This window comes from Haemorhous mexicanus, chromosome 2 (assembly GCF_027477595.1).
Source record: "Haemorhous mexicanus isolate bHaeMex1 chromosome 2, bHaeMex1.pri, whole genome shotgun sequence".
In the NCBI taxonomy this organism is placed as follows: domain Eukaryota; kingdom Metazoa; phylum Chordata; class Aves; order Passeriformes; family Fringillidae; genus Haemorhous; species Haemorhous mexicanus.
Window position 1 is genome coordinate 70718745 of NC_082342.1, and position 20053 is coordinate 70738797.

The 20053-nt window shown below is 34.1% G+C and overlaps 1 protein-coding gene across 3 annotated transcripts in view; it reads left to right on the forward strand.

Annotated features, from left to right (window-relative positions):
- PIBF1 (progesterone immunomodulatory binding factor 1) overlaps positions 1 to 20053 on the forward strand; it is a 105453-nt gene that overhangs the window by 74384 nt on the left and 11016 nt on the right. For 2 of the 3 annotated variants that reach the window (XM_059839135.1, XM_059839134.1), the window contains exons 15-16: positions 1303 to 1433; positions 10362 to 10446. In XM_059839135.1, coding sequence (XP_059695118.1) covers positions 1303 to 1433; positions 10362 to 10446 — 216 coding nt within the window. The remainder of the gene's footprint in view (positions 1 to 1302; positions 1434 to 10361; positions 10447 to 20053) is intronic. The other variant, XM_059839136.1, reaches the window with a different exon arrangement.

Genomic DNA, 20053 nt, shown 5'->3' on the forward strand with positions numbered 1-20053 from the left:
TGTAATTTGTAGGCTTACTATTTCAGGAATGTGCTTAACAGTTTGATTTTTAAAGCCACAGTAATTACAAATTAGAATTACTACACCCAAGTACTTCACACAGTGCAAATACTTGAATTTTTACATATTTTTAAATTACTTGAATTTTATAAATTTTATGTGTGTATATATATATTTTTTTTTTAAATTTTTTTTTATGTCTATATAGGTTATTTCAGTGAAAGATACATGAACAGTGAAGTTTGGGGATTTTTTTAACCAATACTCTAATTTGTTATGTATTCTTAGGTATATCATGGTAATTTCTATTTGACTAAAACATATTCTTTCAGGTTCTTACTTGGAAGACATCAGGAAATTGGTGAATCCATTGTTATCCTTAGTATTCTTCCATAGCACTATTCTTTGTCTTAAATTGTTCTGTGTTTCTCTTCAATACGTTCCTTACCCACAGTAGTTTTATACTTGCTTCTCTGATGAAAGATTCAGTATCACTGACCTTAGTTCAAATTCCTGCAACTTTCCACAGGAGCATCTTCAGCACATTTTTATCCTGTCATTAAATTTTTGATCTTTTACCATATAATTGTATAGATTAAATCACAATACAATCCAGTACAAAGTTAAACATTGGTTTTTTGTGTAAAGTTCTAAAACTTCTCCTTGCTTTTTTTGCATGATTTTTACTCCCAGCTATTGTTTTTCTTGATTTTTTTTTTTTTTAGAACAAACCAGGGATCCTGTAGACTACAGCAAGTTTAAGTAGCCCATTATTTTTCTTTTCACTGACAGTTTGTTCAGTCATCTAGATGAAGTCTAGACCATGGATAAAAAGCTGATACAAAAGTGTTTTTTTCAGCTTTTGGTTTGAACTTGGCTCAAATACTGCTACTTAAGTGCAGTATTTATTATAAAACTTCTTCAGCTTTTTAAAGTAGGGAGGAAAAGACCACAGTAAGTCAGTAAGACCATAAACAGAGGCATTGACTCTACTTTTTTTTTTAATCAGTGGAAGCTGTTACATTAAAACCCTTGAATATGCAGATTAGGGAAGTGTAGAGTGTTATCATTATTGCAGTGAAAATAGCACACAATTAGAACAGAAAAGTGTGGAGATAATGTACTAGTAATCAATTTGGAGGTGGTATGTTTCCTTTTTTGTGTATGTAGTAAAAGGTAAGGAGTTAATATTAATATGCAATTGGTAAAAACCAATAATATCCAATAATAATTCAGTAATAATCAAGTAATTGTGCTTTTTAAGTTAAAAAATTTATGGTAGTTATACCTTTTTTTTGACAGCTTGACAGAGCAAATTCTTTGTTGAACCAAGCACAACAGCCATACAAATACCTCATTGAAACTGTGCAACAGAGAGATTCTCAAATAAGTCTACAGAAAGAACATATTACACAACTTGAAAAAGATTTCAGGTAATTAAAATCACTGATTCTTGTTTTCCTTTCTCTTAAACTGAAGGTAAAAGCACTTATATTTTTATCATTAGAAAAAAATTGTGCTCTTTTCCACCAAGTTAACACTCCATCACTGACCAACTCCAGTCCTCGTGCTGGAATTGTAGCACTTGTTATTTCTCTCACAATGTCAGAAAAGGTACTTTAGTTTTGGAAAAGCAGCTGTGACAGGTTTAAAATTAGTTTGGAGTTGAGAAGAGCACTCATGAAGTCGAAAAGAATTCAGAAGACTAAAAGGAAAGAATGACACACCAGTTGAACAACAGTAAAAATCAAGAAAAAAGTCGGAGAAAAATTATCATAGCATAGTCCACCAGTAAAGGGTATTTCAGCCAAAATTAGAGCATATGCTCTCATGGAGACTCTCTGATTTGCTGCTGTATCCATCTGTCAGAGCTCTCTAACCACTCCCTAACACCTGATTCCCAGGTAAGCTGTTACAAAATAATATCTCCCTTGATTTTCAAGGAAGTTGATAGCTGAGTCCCACTGCTCTACAGAAGAATTAGCATTTTAAGTATTAGGTGTTTAGGTGGTGTCTTGGTTTAGGAAAAGCAAACAGTAACTATTAGAAGACATTAATGTGATTTTGTTATGAAGCAATTACATGAAAAATACAGGATTGTCCACTAATCTACTGAAGCAATTAAAATAAATAGGATTCACCCTAACTAATACTTAATCTTACATACTGTCATACATATATATCTATTCAGAGTGTTTTGATGGTTTGGGATGGTATTTGTTATCCCTTGAGGAATACCTAAAAATGCTTATTATCCAAGCAAATCTATATATGAATCAATAAGTTTATAAATAAACTGAAATATTCATTCATAGTTCCTGACAAGATATTTTCCACTGAGCTTAATTTTGATTCAATAAGAATAGACATTTTTTAATTCCAGAATCAAGTGTTTTTAATATTTTCCTAGACTGTTACATTATAAGAAGCACCTCAAAGATAAACTCTCTTTTTCCAGAAAATGAAAAATCCCCGTGTTCTCTATATACAGTGTCTTACTTTCCATTTGTGAATAGTATCAAAGAATTGGTCACAAATTTTATAGATTATGATAAAAATAATGAAATGGTTTTGTTATTCACAAAGTAGTCCAAAAGTCTCTCAAAAGGAAGATAGAAGGGGAGTACATAGGTGACATCATTTCTGAAAGTGTATGTTCCATGCTTTAAAATCTAAAAGTAGTTAAATGTGTTATTAATATTTATTTTCTTGAGTTAAATGGCTCATTGCCAATAATCTGTGTGCTTAGATATTCTTCCTAAATTTACCCTACAAATTAAGGTACCTAAATGAGATAGTTATGTCAACTTTCCTTAATAGTTCATGGAGGAAGTAACATCTCCAAAAGTAATTCAGATTTTAGGCGGAGTGCGTTATTTCTTAGAGAGGCCTATTACTTTCCATTAACTGTAAAGGAAATTTTTTTCATCTTAAAGGGCCTCAAGAAAGAAAATGGATGTGTCCTACAGTGTGAGCATTCATGGTAAACATACCAGCAGTACTCCACTGTGGGGAGCTGGGGTGTGCTCAGCATTAGTTTATGTTTCTGTAAATGAAAGTGTGGCCTGACAAAAAAATTATTACAGCAAGAAAAAACAAGTAACACTTTGCACATCAGTTATTTTGGGAATTTTTTTTTCTGGTAGTTTCCAGTATTCCTTGTAAACTGAAAATAGCTTTTACTCCACTATCACAAGTTTTCTCAGTTTCATAGGCCGGAGAAATTCTTGGGAACAGCCCTTTTAGGGCTTTTGGTGCATATTAGTAGTCCTTAATTTTGCTGTTCATAACTCCATATTTAAAACAAAGGTCCTAAATTGTTAGCTGGTATTCCCTGGCACATATGAGAAATCATAATCTGGGATAAAATTGATGATGTTGGTCCTTTGCTTTCCAATAGTGAGAGGAAGGTTAGAAGTAGGGATTTCTAACTAGAGAACCATTACCTTCAAGAAATTTTTTGTCATGAGGATAACCTTTTAGAATCTGCTGATGACAGTTTTAAATTAAAATATCCCTTAGGTGCTTTCAGATTACTCTCAGCTATTCCAGAACTGAATCAGAATGGGATTTAAGTAAATTAATGATAATCCTACCAAATATATGCCAAGTGAAGCTCTGCTGGATCAAAAGATTTAGCCCACTATTCCTATCCCTCTTAGTTTATTAAACAGCATTTTGTTGGTTTGTGCATGGAATATTTTTGAGAGGATGAGTTCAGAGAATTAATGCTCCTCAAGGAGAGCCTTAAATTCTACAGATAATGTTGGTGCTATTAGAAAAGTATTAGTGAAAACAATAAACATGGTTTATGAAGCCTGGTCTCTCTGTATCTCAGAGCTGAAGGAAAATTTTAGTATTTGTAAAACCATTTCAAAATGAAATTGTTCTTTTAACCATTACCTATGATTAATAGTTAATAATACTGCACTTCTGCAGCAGCCTCTAATCTGAGGTTTAATTTCTGCTACAGTTACACAAGGTAAATTATTTTTTAAAATTTTAAGTACAATTATGCATTAGTTTTTTTTTTCTAAACAGCAATTTCACAAGAACCAGCTAAAGGAAAAACAGTGCTTGAATTCTTGTTTTCAGACAGACCTTCAAAAATACTAGTGATTTTTTTGCATGTGTAATTTTTTTAATCTCATATTTGAGTACCGGATTGGAGACAAATTAATGTAGTGTTGATAATGCCTGCACCTCGAGAATCAAGACTTAATTTGTCCTTACAGCTGCTCCATGCTTGATCATCATTTTCCTTCCTTCTTATTTAGTGTGGCGATTCAATGGTGGAGTGGTGTTCTTTAGTGTTGTCTTTGTATCTCATCTGCTCATCAAAAGAGAACATTATGTAAGTCATGGATTTCCCCAAGCAGAATAGGCACATCTGTGTTATCAGTGCCAGTGTTCTCTATCACTTCCCACTTAACTTGAGTATGGAGGGATCAGCAAGGACTTATTTGCAAGTGAATTTACTTTTTTAGTCTTAATCCATTATTGCCTCCTGTATGCAGTGATCATGGCCAATAGTCTTTTTAGAACATACTCCTGGTGTGATTAGGTTCCAGCAGATTTCCCAGGATGATGAGTCAGTACTTTATTGCAACCTATAAATGTTTTGCAGCAACCTGCAGCACTTTGGACTTCCATGTCTATTGAGAAGTTTGTTGGTTGTACTGGATGTGAGTTTGATTCTGTGATGAAACAGAATGTTGTTCAACAGCAGATGTTGTTGAATCAGCAGAAGAGGAAGACAAGCACAAGGAAGGCTATCTATGACAGAAATCTCATTTTGGATGTTCTTGGGCCATATCTTTATAAATTTTTCACAAAATGGCCAAAATTCACTTATATAATGGTCCCTTAATAGGCAACTGATGCGTTCAGTATTCTCCACACTCATAATTCTATTAAAGTGTCATTTCTTACAGCAGTTATTTCTGCCAGAGGAATGGGAAAGATTCAGGCAGATCATTTTGATATAATATTTTTGACAAGTCCTGCAGACCCATCTAAGTCTCTTTCCAGCATGGTCTTCAAAGTTCACTTCAGCTTGAGCAGCTTACCTGCCTTCATCCTTAATTGTCATACCTGTAGAGCTAAGGCTGTCTTTCAGAGCCTTCATATCAAAATACCTTCCTCACTTGGAAGGACTGTTCAAGTGGTGCTCAAGGTTTCCTGTGTCAGTAGCTGTCAGACTGAATCACAGAGTGGTTTGGATTGGAAGGAACCTTTAAAGATCATCTAGTTCTACCTTCCTGCCATGAGTAAGGACATCTTCCACTAGATCAGGTTGCTCAAAGCACCATTCAGCTTCTCACTGAAAGGAGAGAAACAATCAGAATACTTTTCAGACAGAATTAAAGTAGTATATCCAGCAGACCTGGAGATACTTTGTTGGTTTGCTGAGAAATGTATACATTCTAGACATGTGGATCTTTAGCCATACCTTCATAAGAGCTGTGAGAGCTGTTGTGGTTGGGGTAAATGCTTAACTGGGCTACTGCCATTGCTGGGATTTGCATGAACAACTTAGGGACCCGCTGCCAGGTTATTAAAAGTTTTCTTGATACCACTGCTGAGTGGTTCAGCAGTGAATGCACAAGCATATTACCACTCAAGGAGAAGGAGAGGTTGTTAAGGATAATGGAGGCTCTGTCAGGTGTTGCCCACATAAGGTGTTCACTCCCACTCTCATTCCCATCCCTTTAGGATTCTCCCAGGCAGGCCATGGGCTATGCTGGCACTTGCCCTCAAACAGAACTTGGCTCTGGGAGCAGAACACTTTGTGTGCTTCTGAACTGAGCCATGCACCTGCAGATATGTTTCAGATACAAAACCTTGGTCTTGAGTGACAGGGCATCTGCAGGATGCATTTATAGGTGGTCTGCATATCTCAAAATACTCTGTTAAGTAACTTCTTATTTATATTAGACCACATAGCACTCTTGTTAATAAAAGTAAATAGTGATGGTTAATAAGAGCAGTGCTGTGTGTGAGGATGACTCCTTGCTGCTATAAAGAAATCTCTCTAGCATACAGTTCTTTAGCCAGAAATGAAAACTTCACATTTAGCACTCCTTTTGAAAAGAAATGCTTGTAACTGTGACATGCTGTGGGAAAACAAATCTCTGAGTTTCATTCTTATGTATGTAGTGAAGTAATTGTAGTTTTAGTACATAATTTTCTGCTAAAAACATCTAGGTTTATAAATAACTGGAGATCTTAAAAGGACTTCATTCATAAAGAGAGGGTATTTATTTTAAATGCAGTTACTCAAATTTCTCAGTACCCATGGCTGGTTTTAAAAGAGGTTCACTTACGCAAAAGCAATACTCAAAAGCCTTAACTGTGTGGAAAATCCAGAAGCCATATAAGGATTTTGCTCACTAAGAAGCTTTGTACTGAAATGTTCCTTACCTAAACATTTTGGGTTCTCTAATTGCCATCCAAACATAAAGCTCAACGTAGAGTTTTAGATGAGTTTTTCCCATCAAAGAATGGGCAATGAGCTTTTTATGAGAACATTACCATTCTGTGAAATATGCACCATCTATTCCAGTATTGCAGCTTACCAGAGAAATGCTCCAAGCAAAATTTGTGGAAATATGTCCTTTTTTATACATTTTCTGACCTGTAATACAACTTTTTAAAAGTTGTTTGACTTGGGTTTTTTTTTTACAGTTTGAAAAAGTAATTTTAATTTGGACACTTCATGGACAGGCTTTTAAGCCTCCTGAAACATTACAGTTAAAATCATTAAGCAATACTCTCCTAAATCTGTTTAAAAATCTGAGCTGTGGTTATTTGGCTGCACAATGAGAGATCACTGATCTGTCATGTATTCTCTCTTACAAGGAACTTTTGTTTGCAAAACATCTTATACCTCCCTTTCTAATTATGTGACTTAAGAACAAAATTTGACCTAGACTAATAATTAGCTGCCTTTTTTGAGCTATTGATCTGTAATTTGCAGACAAGGGATAGCTTCACTATATGGCTATATTATATATTCAGATATAGATATAAAACCTTTACATATACTATTTGTATTTCATTTTTTTCAATGGTAATACTGTATCTGAATATAAAATGCAAAAAAAAAAGAAAATCAATATTGGACTATTCAACTTCATGCTGTAAGAGAAAGGCACAATCCATTTCTTACAGCATCTGGAGTACAGAGTTCACTGAAAAAGAAACATACTTTTTTTTTCCAAACTGAGTAGAAGTAATAATAAAATCCAGTACTATATAAACCCATGTTTATTTTGTGTGTCCAGCATAAACATATTATTCAGAATATCTAATTATAGAAGCTTCTGAAAAGGATAGTAAATAATATATTTACACTTCAGCATTAAAAATGGTTTAGTTGCCCAAATTGAAAAGAGTTTATAAGGCTGAAACTGGGAAATGTTAGTATCTATTCTGCAGAAAAATCACATTTCATAAAAATGTCTTAAATACGATATCCAGGCTACCTTGAATTTAGATCCTGAGTGAGCAAGACAAAACAAGCCAGTGGTTGCTATGAGCAATGTGTATGCATATGACAAGTATATTTTATGGTGAGCCTGCATTCCTGGTACCTGGATTCATATCTGGCTAGGCTTTAAAAGCATGATGGAATGAAACTAGGTGTCCTCACAGACAATTTAGTTTCTTCTGGAAAGCACACAGAAAAAACAGGACTTGCACTGCTTTTCAGTTAGTTCTCTAACCTGGACTTTTCAGGCCACAGTTCTATGATATCTCACATCAGGCACCTTCTCCACATTCAGGATAAGGCCATCACTGACCAGCACTGTGGAGCACATCATGGTTCCATCTTTTTAGATGAAAGTTAAAACCCTTGAGCTCTAGTGTTAGAAGCTGGTTTGCCTAGACTGGTGGTTTCAGAATCATAGCAAGACACTTGAGGCACTCCATCACAAATGGAGCGGCTCATCCTTGCCTTCAGCTGTGGGTCTCCACTGAACATGGTAAATCAGCTTATTTTGGTTATCCATGTGACAGATAACCTTTAAAAAGATGCCAGTGTCCATCCAGATAAGGAAGGGACCTTCTTATGTGGTGACAAAGTGTCTAGTACCAACAGAAAGAGTAGGTTACCAGGATGTGGCAAGGGAAGGATGATCCTTCAACAGTTCTCACTTAGGTCAGCTAAAACAAATTGTAAAGCTGCTCTCTGATTTGTCACACTGCCAGTTTAACCTGGACTAGGTTAAACTACTCTTCACTGGGAGTGTAAGGTAGGTTAAACCTAGAATCTCTTTGCTGCTATCCAAGATGTTGGTTCAGAGCATTTTAAAACCAAGCACTGAAATAAATGGTCAGTCTTCTTTCCAAGATGCAACTTTTGAAGATATTTCTGTTTAACCTTGTCATATATTATCATTCTGTCTGGTAACTGTTTTCTCACTCTGTTAAATGTGTATATGCCTCTTTCAGTATTCTTTCATGAGCACATGAATTATTCCCTTCTATCTGCAATGATGAAAAAGCACAAGTATTGCAAAAGTACAAAATTCAAAGTCGGCACATGCTTTATTAGTTCTATATCAATGTGTCTGACAGAAAACACATGAAGTGCTACTGAATGATGTAGTAGTCTATGTCCTATATTTTACTATAAACAAAGAAAATTAGAACTGCTCTACAATGATCACTTATGTCATATTATTCCAGAAGGTATAAGCAGTATAAGTAGAATAAGTTCTATTCTGTAGATGAAACTGAACGTCAAATATGAACTTCTGGCTCAGTCACGAACACTAATGATTATCCTTATTCAGTACACTACTTAAGTCCTAGAGAAACTTGTATTATTGCTTCTCTAATAAGTTTTTGAGCCTCTAGAAGGATTAGTTTATGTTCTTAGGAAATATAGAAATCCAAGAAAAAGTGATGTATAAGTAATAACACATGAATCCAAGAAAAAGAAAGTACAGCAATTTCATTGTGATTAAAAATGTGACAGAAAATAAAACTCTTCAAAATATTAAAATATTTTTATAGTTTTTTTAAATGTTATTGCTTTTCTTTTAAATAGTTGAAACAACTGAGCGATTTGGCAAAAGGATACAATTTTTTTTCTGAGAATTAATGAATGCCTAGAAGGAATTGACAGTCATAATTTGCAATACAGAGCTTGTAAGGAACTGCCAGAAAATCTCTGGGGCAAAGGATGATGTTGCTTATTTGAAATGAGCGGATGATACACGGCCAGTTACAGATTGATTTATTTTGTTGATAATTTCTGGATCAAATATTGGAAATATTAAATAATTTGTGTTTGCAACAGATGTAATTGCTCCACTTATAAAATTTTAATATATTTGCTTTTGAACTCCTGACCTGTTTGCAGTATTACGTATTTGCATTCCATATGCAGAATTGCATTTTTCATAGTTCTTGATTTATGTTACAGTTTATATTGTACAACATATTTAGTTAAGTCATGTTAATGGCATATATAGCATGTCTTCCAAGAGAATCTCTGTGGCTGTTTTAACAAAATAGATTATATACTGCTATTATGCATGCACTAGTCTAAAATTTAATGTTAGAAACTGATGCTGGGGCTGAATAGGAAAATACATTTTATTATTATAGAACTGCTGCCTGGAATCACAATGTGTATGCTAAGCATTTCAAATGTTCATGTGCTATAACTTTGAAGACAAAAAATGATTAAAGTTAAACTTTACATTCTGCAATAAAGGCATGCCTTCATGCTAAATTAGTTTTCATACTTGGTTCATAGGACAAGCTTGATCCCATACATTATCCTGGAATAAAAATATTAAAAGTAACAAAAATATGTTTACAATTTTTGCAGAAACTACACAGCTAAAGGGAGAAGAGCTGTATGTTTTTCTTCCTTGTGTTTGCTATTTTCAGAATTCTAAATACAGTAGTATAAAGAGTTTATATGGTGTGCTACTGCTAGTGACTAATACCACAAAGAAATGCACATTTTGATATGGAAGTGTAGGTATAAGGAGACTTACTTTGCTTATAAAATAATCTCATTTTGCCTAGAAGAAACCAAGAAATTATAATAGAGGATTCTAATAATTTAAACTACCCTTCAGAGAGAAAAAAAAAGGCGTTTTATGAAGGCTTTAAATAGTTATTCTGTTTGACTAAAATAAGAAGTTGTGCGTACATTTGGGCCCATTTATAAAAATTTCAGTGCTTGAATATGGAGAAGGATCATTTGATACAATTACTTGAGCAGATTTTTATTGTTGCCAGTATTTAGCTTTAGAAAATGCATGTTTCAGCCAGAACACAAGATTAAAAGAGATTATCTGTTGCTATTACTGCATTTCCTATCCTCTTTTTACCAGTCTTTTAAATAAAGAAAAGACAGCTTTGCTGCGTGTCAAGAATCAAATGGCAGCAGATTTGGAGAGACTTCTAAATGACCGTGAGGTAATCTTCCTCTTTTAGCATTACTACCATAAGTGCACTTTTTTGCTACTGGCTTTTAAACCATGGAGAAAAAAATGGTTTACTTTGGTTTGATTTGTTGGGTTTTTCTTGTCTGTGTCATTTTCAGCAACACAGGTGACCGTGTGTTTTGGGTACTGGGGAGGGTCTCAGTTGTACTCTCAGTTGTTAAATTCTCTCTGATGATTTATTGTCTCTGTTCTTTCATTTCTGTTGCCTTGAACAGTGTTTGGTGATTGCAAGCATTTAACAAGAATCTAGATAAACACAGTGAAAGTGATACACATGTAATCTGCAAGGTCTGCATTTGCCACTGTATGTCTCAGGGACCTCTCTGTGCTCCCCAATCCTTCCAGCCAAACATTGGACCTAAGCACTGTTCAATTCATTGCCCATACACTCTTTTGGATCCCTTTTCAACTCCAAAATAGGTGTTAGGGAGGGGGAACAAGACAATAGTTACACAAGTTTCTGAGAAGAGTCAGGGTACTTTTTTGTGTACTTACCTGAGTTTCATCTGAGCAAGAATCAGGGTGCTTCTGGACTGGATTATACTCTCAGATCTAAAAGTATGCAAAATTGTGCCTTTTAGGGAACCCTAAAGGCTCTTGTCAAGATCTTTATCTGAACAATCTTAAGAGACTAATATGTCATGGCATAGGAGAGAAAATCTGCAGATTAAATCTCTGAAACAAAAGATGAAAATAAATGAAGTTCACTGCAGGAATCTGAGAATGTGAATAATACCACAGAATTTTCTGAAGCTAAGAGATATAAAACCAAAAGCTGACCTAAGAAGCTACTAAATCTTCTCCCAGAGCTGCTGAATGATTTAGCAAGGATTTGCAGAAAAAATACAACATTAACAAATCAGGAATGAGGAAAAACCGTGCAAATTATAGATACAGAGTGATGGGACCTCACTACCCACTTGCCTGTCCAGAAAGTGGTTGTAGAGGCATATCAATAGTTCTCTGACAACATCTTTCTTTTCTCTTACTGGTAAGAGAATAGATGGAGAGATTCCTTTCAAAGAAGCTACAACTCCCCTAAATTATCCTGTCAGAGTTTGGATTATCACTCATTTTAAAACATTATTTTCATGGAAAACTGACTATCCACCTCCTGAAGTCTCATTCCACCTCCAAAATTCTTTTCCTTCATCTCCTTTTCATACTATTCATCACATTCCCTTCTTAGATCAGTAAACCAAAATCCATGTTGGATTAAAATCATTAATTGGTCCAAACTAGTTTGTCTCTCCCAGGCACTTAAAAACTCCTTTTTGTTGGATCCAAAACAAAACAGTTTCACTCGCAGCTAAGTCCAAGTGACCCTCAGCTTAAAGGAAAACTACTAATTCTGTTTGCTGAGTTCCAAACCAAACTAATCTATGATTTATAAATTTCTAGATGGTTTAAAAACTTTACCATTATATTCATGCTTTATCATATCCTTAGATTAATTATATGAAAAATACTCAGAGGAAACATGATGTAATTGTATAAACATGTAGTGTTTTTTCCAATATTATAGGCCCTTGGCCTAATTTCAAATTAATTTCTTTCAAAATTTCCTGTTCTTACTCTTTCTTTCCCAACCAGGGGTGCTGCCAACTAGTTATGCTCACAAAGCAATCACACTTGGGTGCCTAGTTTTAGTACTGTCATACCAATGAGCATGCATTGAAGCTGATTAAAAGCAGTAGAAAGTGATAAAAGAAAAATTTTGCCATGTTTTCTAAGAAAACTATTACATTTCTAACTTAAAGCTACAAAGCATTTTTTACATCCAAACTACATTAGCCCCTGTAAGTACCCTCATAAACTATTCCTGATATGCAGCACTTTGCTTCTTTGTGTCATTTCACCATTCCCATTTTAAACTCTGTCAAACAATCAAGGAAGGCTTGATTGGAAAAGAAAATAAAATACTTGAGTCTGAAACAGACTTCTTCGATGTTTCTCATACCCTGAATGTTAAGAAATTGATCAAATATTTCCAAAATTAGTACTGTTTTCTGAAATGTCTTTTTACGTCTGTTAAAAATAAGACATATTAGTCATACTGGTTTTGTCAAACAGTGATAATGTTTTTTAAAGATACCTCTGCAGAAATGGATATGAATAAAAAATATGAAAAAGAAACATTAGAAGTTGCATGTTTCAGGGAAGAAAACTATGAAATGCCAGTACAATGCACAAAAAAAAAATCTCCTGAGAAACAAAATATTAGCTAAAATTGTTTCAGGAAAACGTTTGAAAAAAACAGCTTTTGTGTTTGTGTGTAAGTTTCACTTTGTCAATTTTGTTTATTCCTAATGCAGCCTTTTATTTTTTACTTCTAATGCAAACTTCTTCCTGTAGTTTTACACTTTATGAATTTCTCTAAAAGGCAGTTATGTCATGTATTGAAATCTTTGTACAGGATAGTGAGTTAGTCTTTGACTATACTTCTTTGCCATCTTAACAAAAGATTTAAATTTGCAGTAACATCACAATTTTCCAGTAATTATCCTTGCTTACAGAGATAAAGAATACAAATTTTCTCATGTCAGGTTAGTAAAGGGTTAACTACATTTAAACAGATTGCAATTTTTAAATAAAACTGACAGGCAACCTGTAAATACAGATTCATACACTTTGAAGAAAAAAAAGATGAATTATGGGTTTATGTGTTTGGTACGTGCTATCATGTAACAGGGTTACTATCAGCCTTGTTCAGTCATTGCACATACTAAACTGTCATGTCTTGTTAGGAATTACCTTGTTGCTCTCATGTTTGCAAGTAGAAACATTAGAATTCTTGAATAGATAAACCAAAGATATTCACAGTTAAGAGAAAATGAAGTTTAGGTATGTTAAAAGTAAGTGCTAAAAGAACAAGCAAAATGCCAAAATGATGTTAATGCTGTCTTCCAGCAACGTGTTTCAATAGGTGCACAGCTTTGACTTCAGGTATTCCAGCCTGTGTGGTCTCAGACTGCATTAACTCTTTTTAATGGAATGTTAGAGTTTGAGGGGTTGGAAGGTTTTTAAATTTTTATCTCTTTGTGATATCAGCTACATTCATAATGCTGTTTTGGAGACTATTATAGCATTTTATATACTTTTTAAATAAAGAACTTACATTCATGATTAATCTTCTCTTTTCACAGATTTTAATTTTAGAAGAAGAAAGTTGAAAGTTGTACTTTGAATCTTGGAAGAATTTCTGTAGGATTCTTACATGAGCTCTTTTATTACAGGAAAAATTACACTAAATGTTAATGTCATAAAATAGTTCATTATTTCAAATTATATAGACATCTAATTTGATGATGAATCTTATATTTTGCTGTGGGACATCAAAGTGAAAAATAGTTATTTGATTATGTAAAGCCTTAAAAGCTTCTGTCTGCCCATGAAGGAGAAAAAAGGAAGGTTGGGGTTTTACTCAGACTATATTCTTGGTCCAAATTTTGAATTGTTTCTTGTCCTGCTACTTCCTTTTCTGTCTGAATTAATTAGTAAATGAATGTGGAAAGCAGTCTAATATAATTTTTCATTTAGATCACTGAGAATCAGCTGGTAAGATAAAATTTCTTGCATTCTTCAAACTTCCCTATTAGAGGGAGTTCAATGGCAAACTTTCTTATTAGAGGGAGTTCAATGGCATTATCATGAATAGGCAATATCTAGGATGATGTTGAGATCATGGTGGAGGTCCATAATAAAGCCTTCCCAGTCCCCCTTGTCTTCTCTGAGCTCTCAGAAGGGTCTGAAGTGCATAGTATTGAGATGCCATTTGTACACCCCTTAGTGCAAGACAGCAAGTTAATGCAGCCAGATTTTTCAGTTGATTTTAAAATAAGACATTTTCTATACTTTGTCAAGGTATTATTATGTAATTTTTTTCTAGATCCATCAGAAAAGCATAAAATATTGTTTGGAGGAACAATGCAGTCTCCCATTAATAATCTTCCACTAAATAGTGTGTTTTTTTTAAAAAAAAGGATATTTCAGATCTCCAGATTAAATTTTTTTTTGGCATTATTATTTGTAGTGTCCGTTCTCATTTTAATCAGCTGAACTTCACACTGTTGACACTGTTAACTCAAATAACCAAACCTCGCCAACACCAACTTGTAGTTTTGATTCTTCCATTAACTAATTAACTGCATGAGCTGGCCCCATCTTTGGAACTTATTGCCCATGTGTCTTTGTATAGTCAGGGAAGAACAAGTAAGAAAGATGTTCCTTCAAAGAATAAATCCAGGTGAAATTATGCATCATGCCTGAGTTGACCCAATAGCTATAACACTACCTAACCCCTTTGCTCCTGATTCTCCTCCTCCCTCATCCTGTTCCACCAGCTCTGACACACTTCTAATGCTGCAGTAGGACCATCCAAATCACTAAACAGAAACCTAACCTGGCAAAAAAAAACCCCTACAAAAGTGTATTGCTGTCTGTTAAGTTTGAATGATCTTTGGAAAGAGTCCAGCAAAGAAAAAAACAAGTAAAAATATTTATATGTCAATATTACTTACCTGTGATAAAGAGGGCATTTTGTGTCCAAACCTGTGTAGAACAGCAGCTTCTGTGCCATCCTTTATCTGCATCCAAACATTATTCTTTTGTGCATATAACAGGAACCTATAACTTAAAGGCACTGAAAATGCAGTTCTCTGTTAGGTGCTAAAGTTAAGTGGGATGAATCCAGTAAATCTTTTTGGTGAAGCTCTTGATACATGATTCCTTTTATCTAGTTTGTTGGTTTGGATTTTTTCTTTCCAACGGTCAGTCTTTGACTAAAAGAAATATTTACCGTGATCTCTGTGATCCTGGCAATTCCATTGCCTTTCATGCTTGATGCAGTTGTTAACATTTTGTAACATCAGAAGTGCAATTCTAGACTTTATTCATTGGCTTTCAAACTTCAGATGAAAACTTGGAAGGGCAGTCTGTCAGCACTCAGATGTTTGGCAAGAAGTTTTAGTAATAATTTCCTGAGGTTACATTTAAGAGGTTATAAATTTGCTATGCTTTGATGTATAGCATTGTACTATTTCTTCAGAAATTTAAGATGCAGATGTGTCATAATAAAGAAAACTAATAATGTGCATAATTAAATCTATTTTAGCTTTTCCAATTCAAACAGTGTAGAAACTGAATTCTAAAATCTTGAAAATTAACTGGCTGGAGTTTATATTTTTAATGTGAATTTCACAATCCACTGGGGTTTGGGGGGAAAGTAACCAGAGCAAGTAGAATGAATGGAGTTCTTTTTATGTTTCAAATAGAAATACTGTAGGAGATCTTAAAACAAGAAAAAGAGACAATGGTGTAAGAGACATCAATGGAAGACTCCAATAGGTGTTCCTTCAAGTCCTAAGATCAGTTTCTCTTTGTGTGAATATAAAGGACTTCATTTACACTATTTTTTTAACTGCTTGAAATCACCAGTCTGGCAATGCACTAATTTTTAACCTAAAAAAGTAAAACTAATACTATGAAATCATTGTCATAAGAAATACAAGGGTAACATTTATTACATAAATACTGCAAATTCAGGCTGTTTACAATAACCATTAATTTCCTGCAATGCAATTGTTTATGCAGACATGATTCATTATCAGCCCATGAATATTATACACCAAGTAAGAAGATATGACAACCTGCTGATATTTTGTCTGCTTTACACATCTGTGCACTCACCCTACATTAGCAGCTGTGCATACAAGTGATAGAATGTAAACTTGCTGAACTAGTCACCTGCCTTATTGACACATTCATGTGTTACTGTGCCAGAGCTCTTCAAGTGAAGTTAGCAACCAGAAACCAGGCTCTGGCTGTCTGCTAGGGGACAAAGTAGAAAACATGGAGTAGTAGTTTAAATAAACCTGGTTGATATCAATCAGTTAAATGGCTACAGACACATGGAGTTTGATTGCTATTTGTTTACTTAAATCCATTTAGCTTATGTCAGGAAATTGTTGTGTCACTCAAATTGAGTGTTAAATCTGTCTAAATATGTGTACCTGAATTGGTAGGAATCTTCAGCTAGATTGGGTTAAAATTTATATTGGTTAGCCGTTGCAAGCTCTTATTCTATTTAAAACATATTAAAGAATAAAATATTCTTAGTGAGCTGTTCTTGCTGAAAGTAGTCTACCAGGTTAATATTAAAATGCTAATTGCCTGAGTGCCTATTATGTTGAACTTTCCAATTGGCAGGTGAGGAGCATTCCATGTGTGATGTGTAACTCACCATTTATGAGTAAACCTAATGCTTTTCCTTTGAAACCATGTTACTCTTTTCCCTTCCCAGGTTTTCACAGTTTCTTATCAATATGTCAGAATAATCCTATTTATTAACTGAATATTTCTGTGGCCCACACCACAGTAGCTGAACATCTGTCTCACAAATATTGTACCCTCAAGTTTAGCAGAAAACTATTACTATCCCTGTTTTGCAGTAGCAATAATCTAAATAAAAGACATGGTGCTTTGTCCAAAACTCCTCCATTTGTGGAAGAGGTTAAGAGTTCATGTGTCCTAATGCAGTATCTTACTCACAGCCAGCTTTTGTTTCTTACATGTCTCAAAGCCTGAAAAGAAAATCTCCTTAGCACTTATTTTTCCTAACTAGACACAAATTAACTTTTTTCTCTAAGTCATCTTCTTTTATAGGAACTGATTGCTTTTTGGAAGCAGTTTCACAAACAATTAAATTTTTTCTTCGTATCATTTTGAGAATTTACTTTCATTTTTTAATCAATGTCTCCTGAAAAAGGCCACTTTCCAATGTCCTGCTGGTCTCTTAAAGATTAAATCTTAAAAACTAAAAATGTGAATTAAAAAAAGTTTCTATTTAATCTGTAGGATGGGTATTTTGTATTTTTTATGAAATATTTTCTGGGAGGAAAAAAAAAAGATAAATTTCACAACAGGTTGTAGGTGTTATGTGAGTGAGATTAAAGGTCTAGCTTATTTTGTTCTAGGAAAGAAAGGATGTGGTGGGATGCAAGAAAAGGAGATAAACATAAGGCAATATTGTGTAGCATAAGTTAAGAACAGAAAATAGTTATTTCATTATCTTTAAAATGTTAAAATCTGACTTATTTTTTAGTTTTTGATAAATGGTTGCCAAATGCATTTTCCAAGTGATTTTAAGATTGGAGAGAGTCCGCATGATCAAGAGGAGAAACAGTTACTAATTAGTCATATTAGGATATGCAAAATTTGTGAAGGGCTCTAAGTGTTTTTTCAGAGCGTCTATAAGTTATCAGGCTAAGATTTCCAGGGATTTACATAAATGCTTATGAATGTTAGATTTGAAACATGGCCACATGAATTTCAGAATTCCATGACATCGTTCCAAATTTTTAATGTTCACAGTGTTTGAGAATCCAGTAGCCTCTGTTCTTGCATTCATCTTATGTCATTATCCTGCACAAAATCCTGGTACTCTCAATAGTTATCCTGGTTTTTTGCCCACAAGAGTGAAAGAAAACTCAGATGTTTTTATTCTTTTTTTTTCCTCTTTTGTGGAAATGCAAGGGGTCCTGAAATATCTCTGCTTTACCTTACTTTGACCATTCCACTCTACATTACCAGTTTGTCCTTCTTGCTTTCATGTTGCCTTTGCAGACTACCCCTCACTGCTAAATTCTCTGTGCCCAGATTTTAATTCCATCTCAGCAATGACCTTGAGAATTCCAGATGAGTTTTCAGCATTTCATTATTAGTCATACTTTAAAGTCTGGCTAATACTATCCTTAGCTGTAATTAAGTTATGCTGAAGAAGATTGACTAGGAATAACCTAGGACAGAAAGCCAATATGTTGGATTTAGGAACCTGGAGAGTAGCAACAGCTGCCATCTGCAAAAAAACAGAGGTGGAGAGAAGTTCAGACGCTCATAAAAAGCTTTGGAGTCGTAAGGGGGAGGGCAGTACGTGTTTAATCAGGGATGGAAGCTTAGTGGATAAAAGGAGAAAACTGCTTTGTTGGGGAGAGGGGAAGGAAGGGGTATCTGCAGGGGTTGGGAAAGCACGAATGAAAAGATGTGATTGGTAACAGGTGCCTTCAAACAATCTCAATCTCTGCCTCTTCCCCCTCTTTTCTGTGTAAAAAGATTGTACACGATAATGTCAAAATTATTTGTGTTTCTAAAGTGAGCGACTTCCTGCTCATCTATGTGCTGCAACTTGTTTTATATTTAAAAAAATGCTGATGTACAATGCTTAGCTCTCTTTTTAAATGTTAAGCCACAGAGTAATTATCATTTTTCTTATGCTACGTTTATGTTCCAAGATTCTAGTTTCTATTAATGTTCTGCATGTTTTCTAAGTAGATTACAGGAACATTTCTGCATCACAAGTAAGCCCTGGAGCTATTCTCAGCTTTAAGCTTGGAGAAACAAAATGACATTTACATAGCTAAACGAGTGTAAAGAAGCTTCTGGCTCATTTTTTACAAAGAAAAATATGCTCCTAAGCAGTAGTTCTCATCTTTTTGTTATCTATTTTGTTTCTGTCAAGCTTTAATAAACAGTGAGTTCCAAATAGTACTGAATTTAGGAAGAGGAAGGACTTAACAGCACTGATTCTTTTCTTTGAGCTGTATTATTCAGAAAGTGTTACTATCTTTAATATATATTCTTGCAAGAATTATCTTTCTATTCACAGTGGTATACAGTAAGCATTTGTGTACTAAATAGGAGGTTTCATAGGCAAAATGCATCATATATATTTGGATTATGGGATGGAATTGACATGGGTATTTTAAATTATATGGTTTTGAGAGAGCTAGAATCAATTAAAGGGATAAACTTTTAAACAAGAAATTGTTAATTGTTGATTAATCTGAAGTTGTTCAGATTTTCTCAACATGTACCCCATGTTATATTCTTTTTTTCCTGGATTGGCTATGTATATTTCTGTCTCATTCTAGGATATCAAGCTGTGTAAAATTTTACTTTTGTACATTTCATGGTAGCATTTGACTATTACCAAGTGGAAAGTGAATTTAAATACTCTTTAAGAAATAGCAAAGACAGGGAGAATTAAACTAGAATATTACCATTTCAGAAAATACAGTAACTTCTACATAATAATATATGAAAATAAGGCTGTTTTAGCACATTAGCATGTTAGCATCCATTTCCTGTTAGGTGAATTTACTCAAGAAAGCATATTTTTTATTAAATGTTGAGTAAATGAATGTCACAATGGCTCAGATGTAAAAAAAGTATTTGGAGAATTTGTCCTAGTTACAATTACAAATATATTTCTGATCCACAATACAAAAGTGAAAAAAACCTTAACAATTTGACATGCTAGTTCTGAATTATGAGACAAATTATTTCCTATTTTTGTTAATAAGTTATTAAGATTAAACTGCTAAGAACAAATCTAAGATACAGCTGAAATAGGCAAAGATTTTTATGTATCTAAAAAGACAGAAGCTGTTCTCTGCAGTGACTGGGACATTTTATTGTTGCCACAGTTCTAATGTGTTCACCTTATAAAACTGGAAGTAGTTTGTAGAACCATATAGTCAAATATCTGTCAGCTCATTTTAAGGTTTTTATAAGCGCTGGGA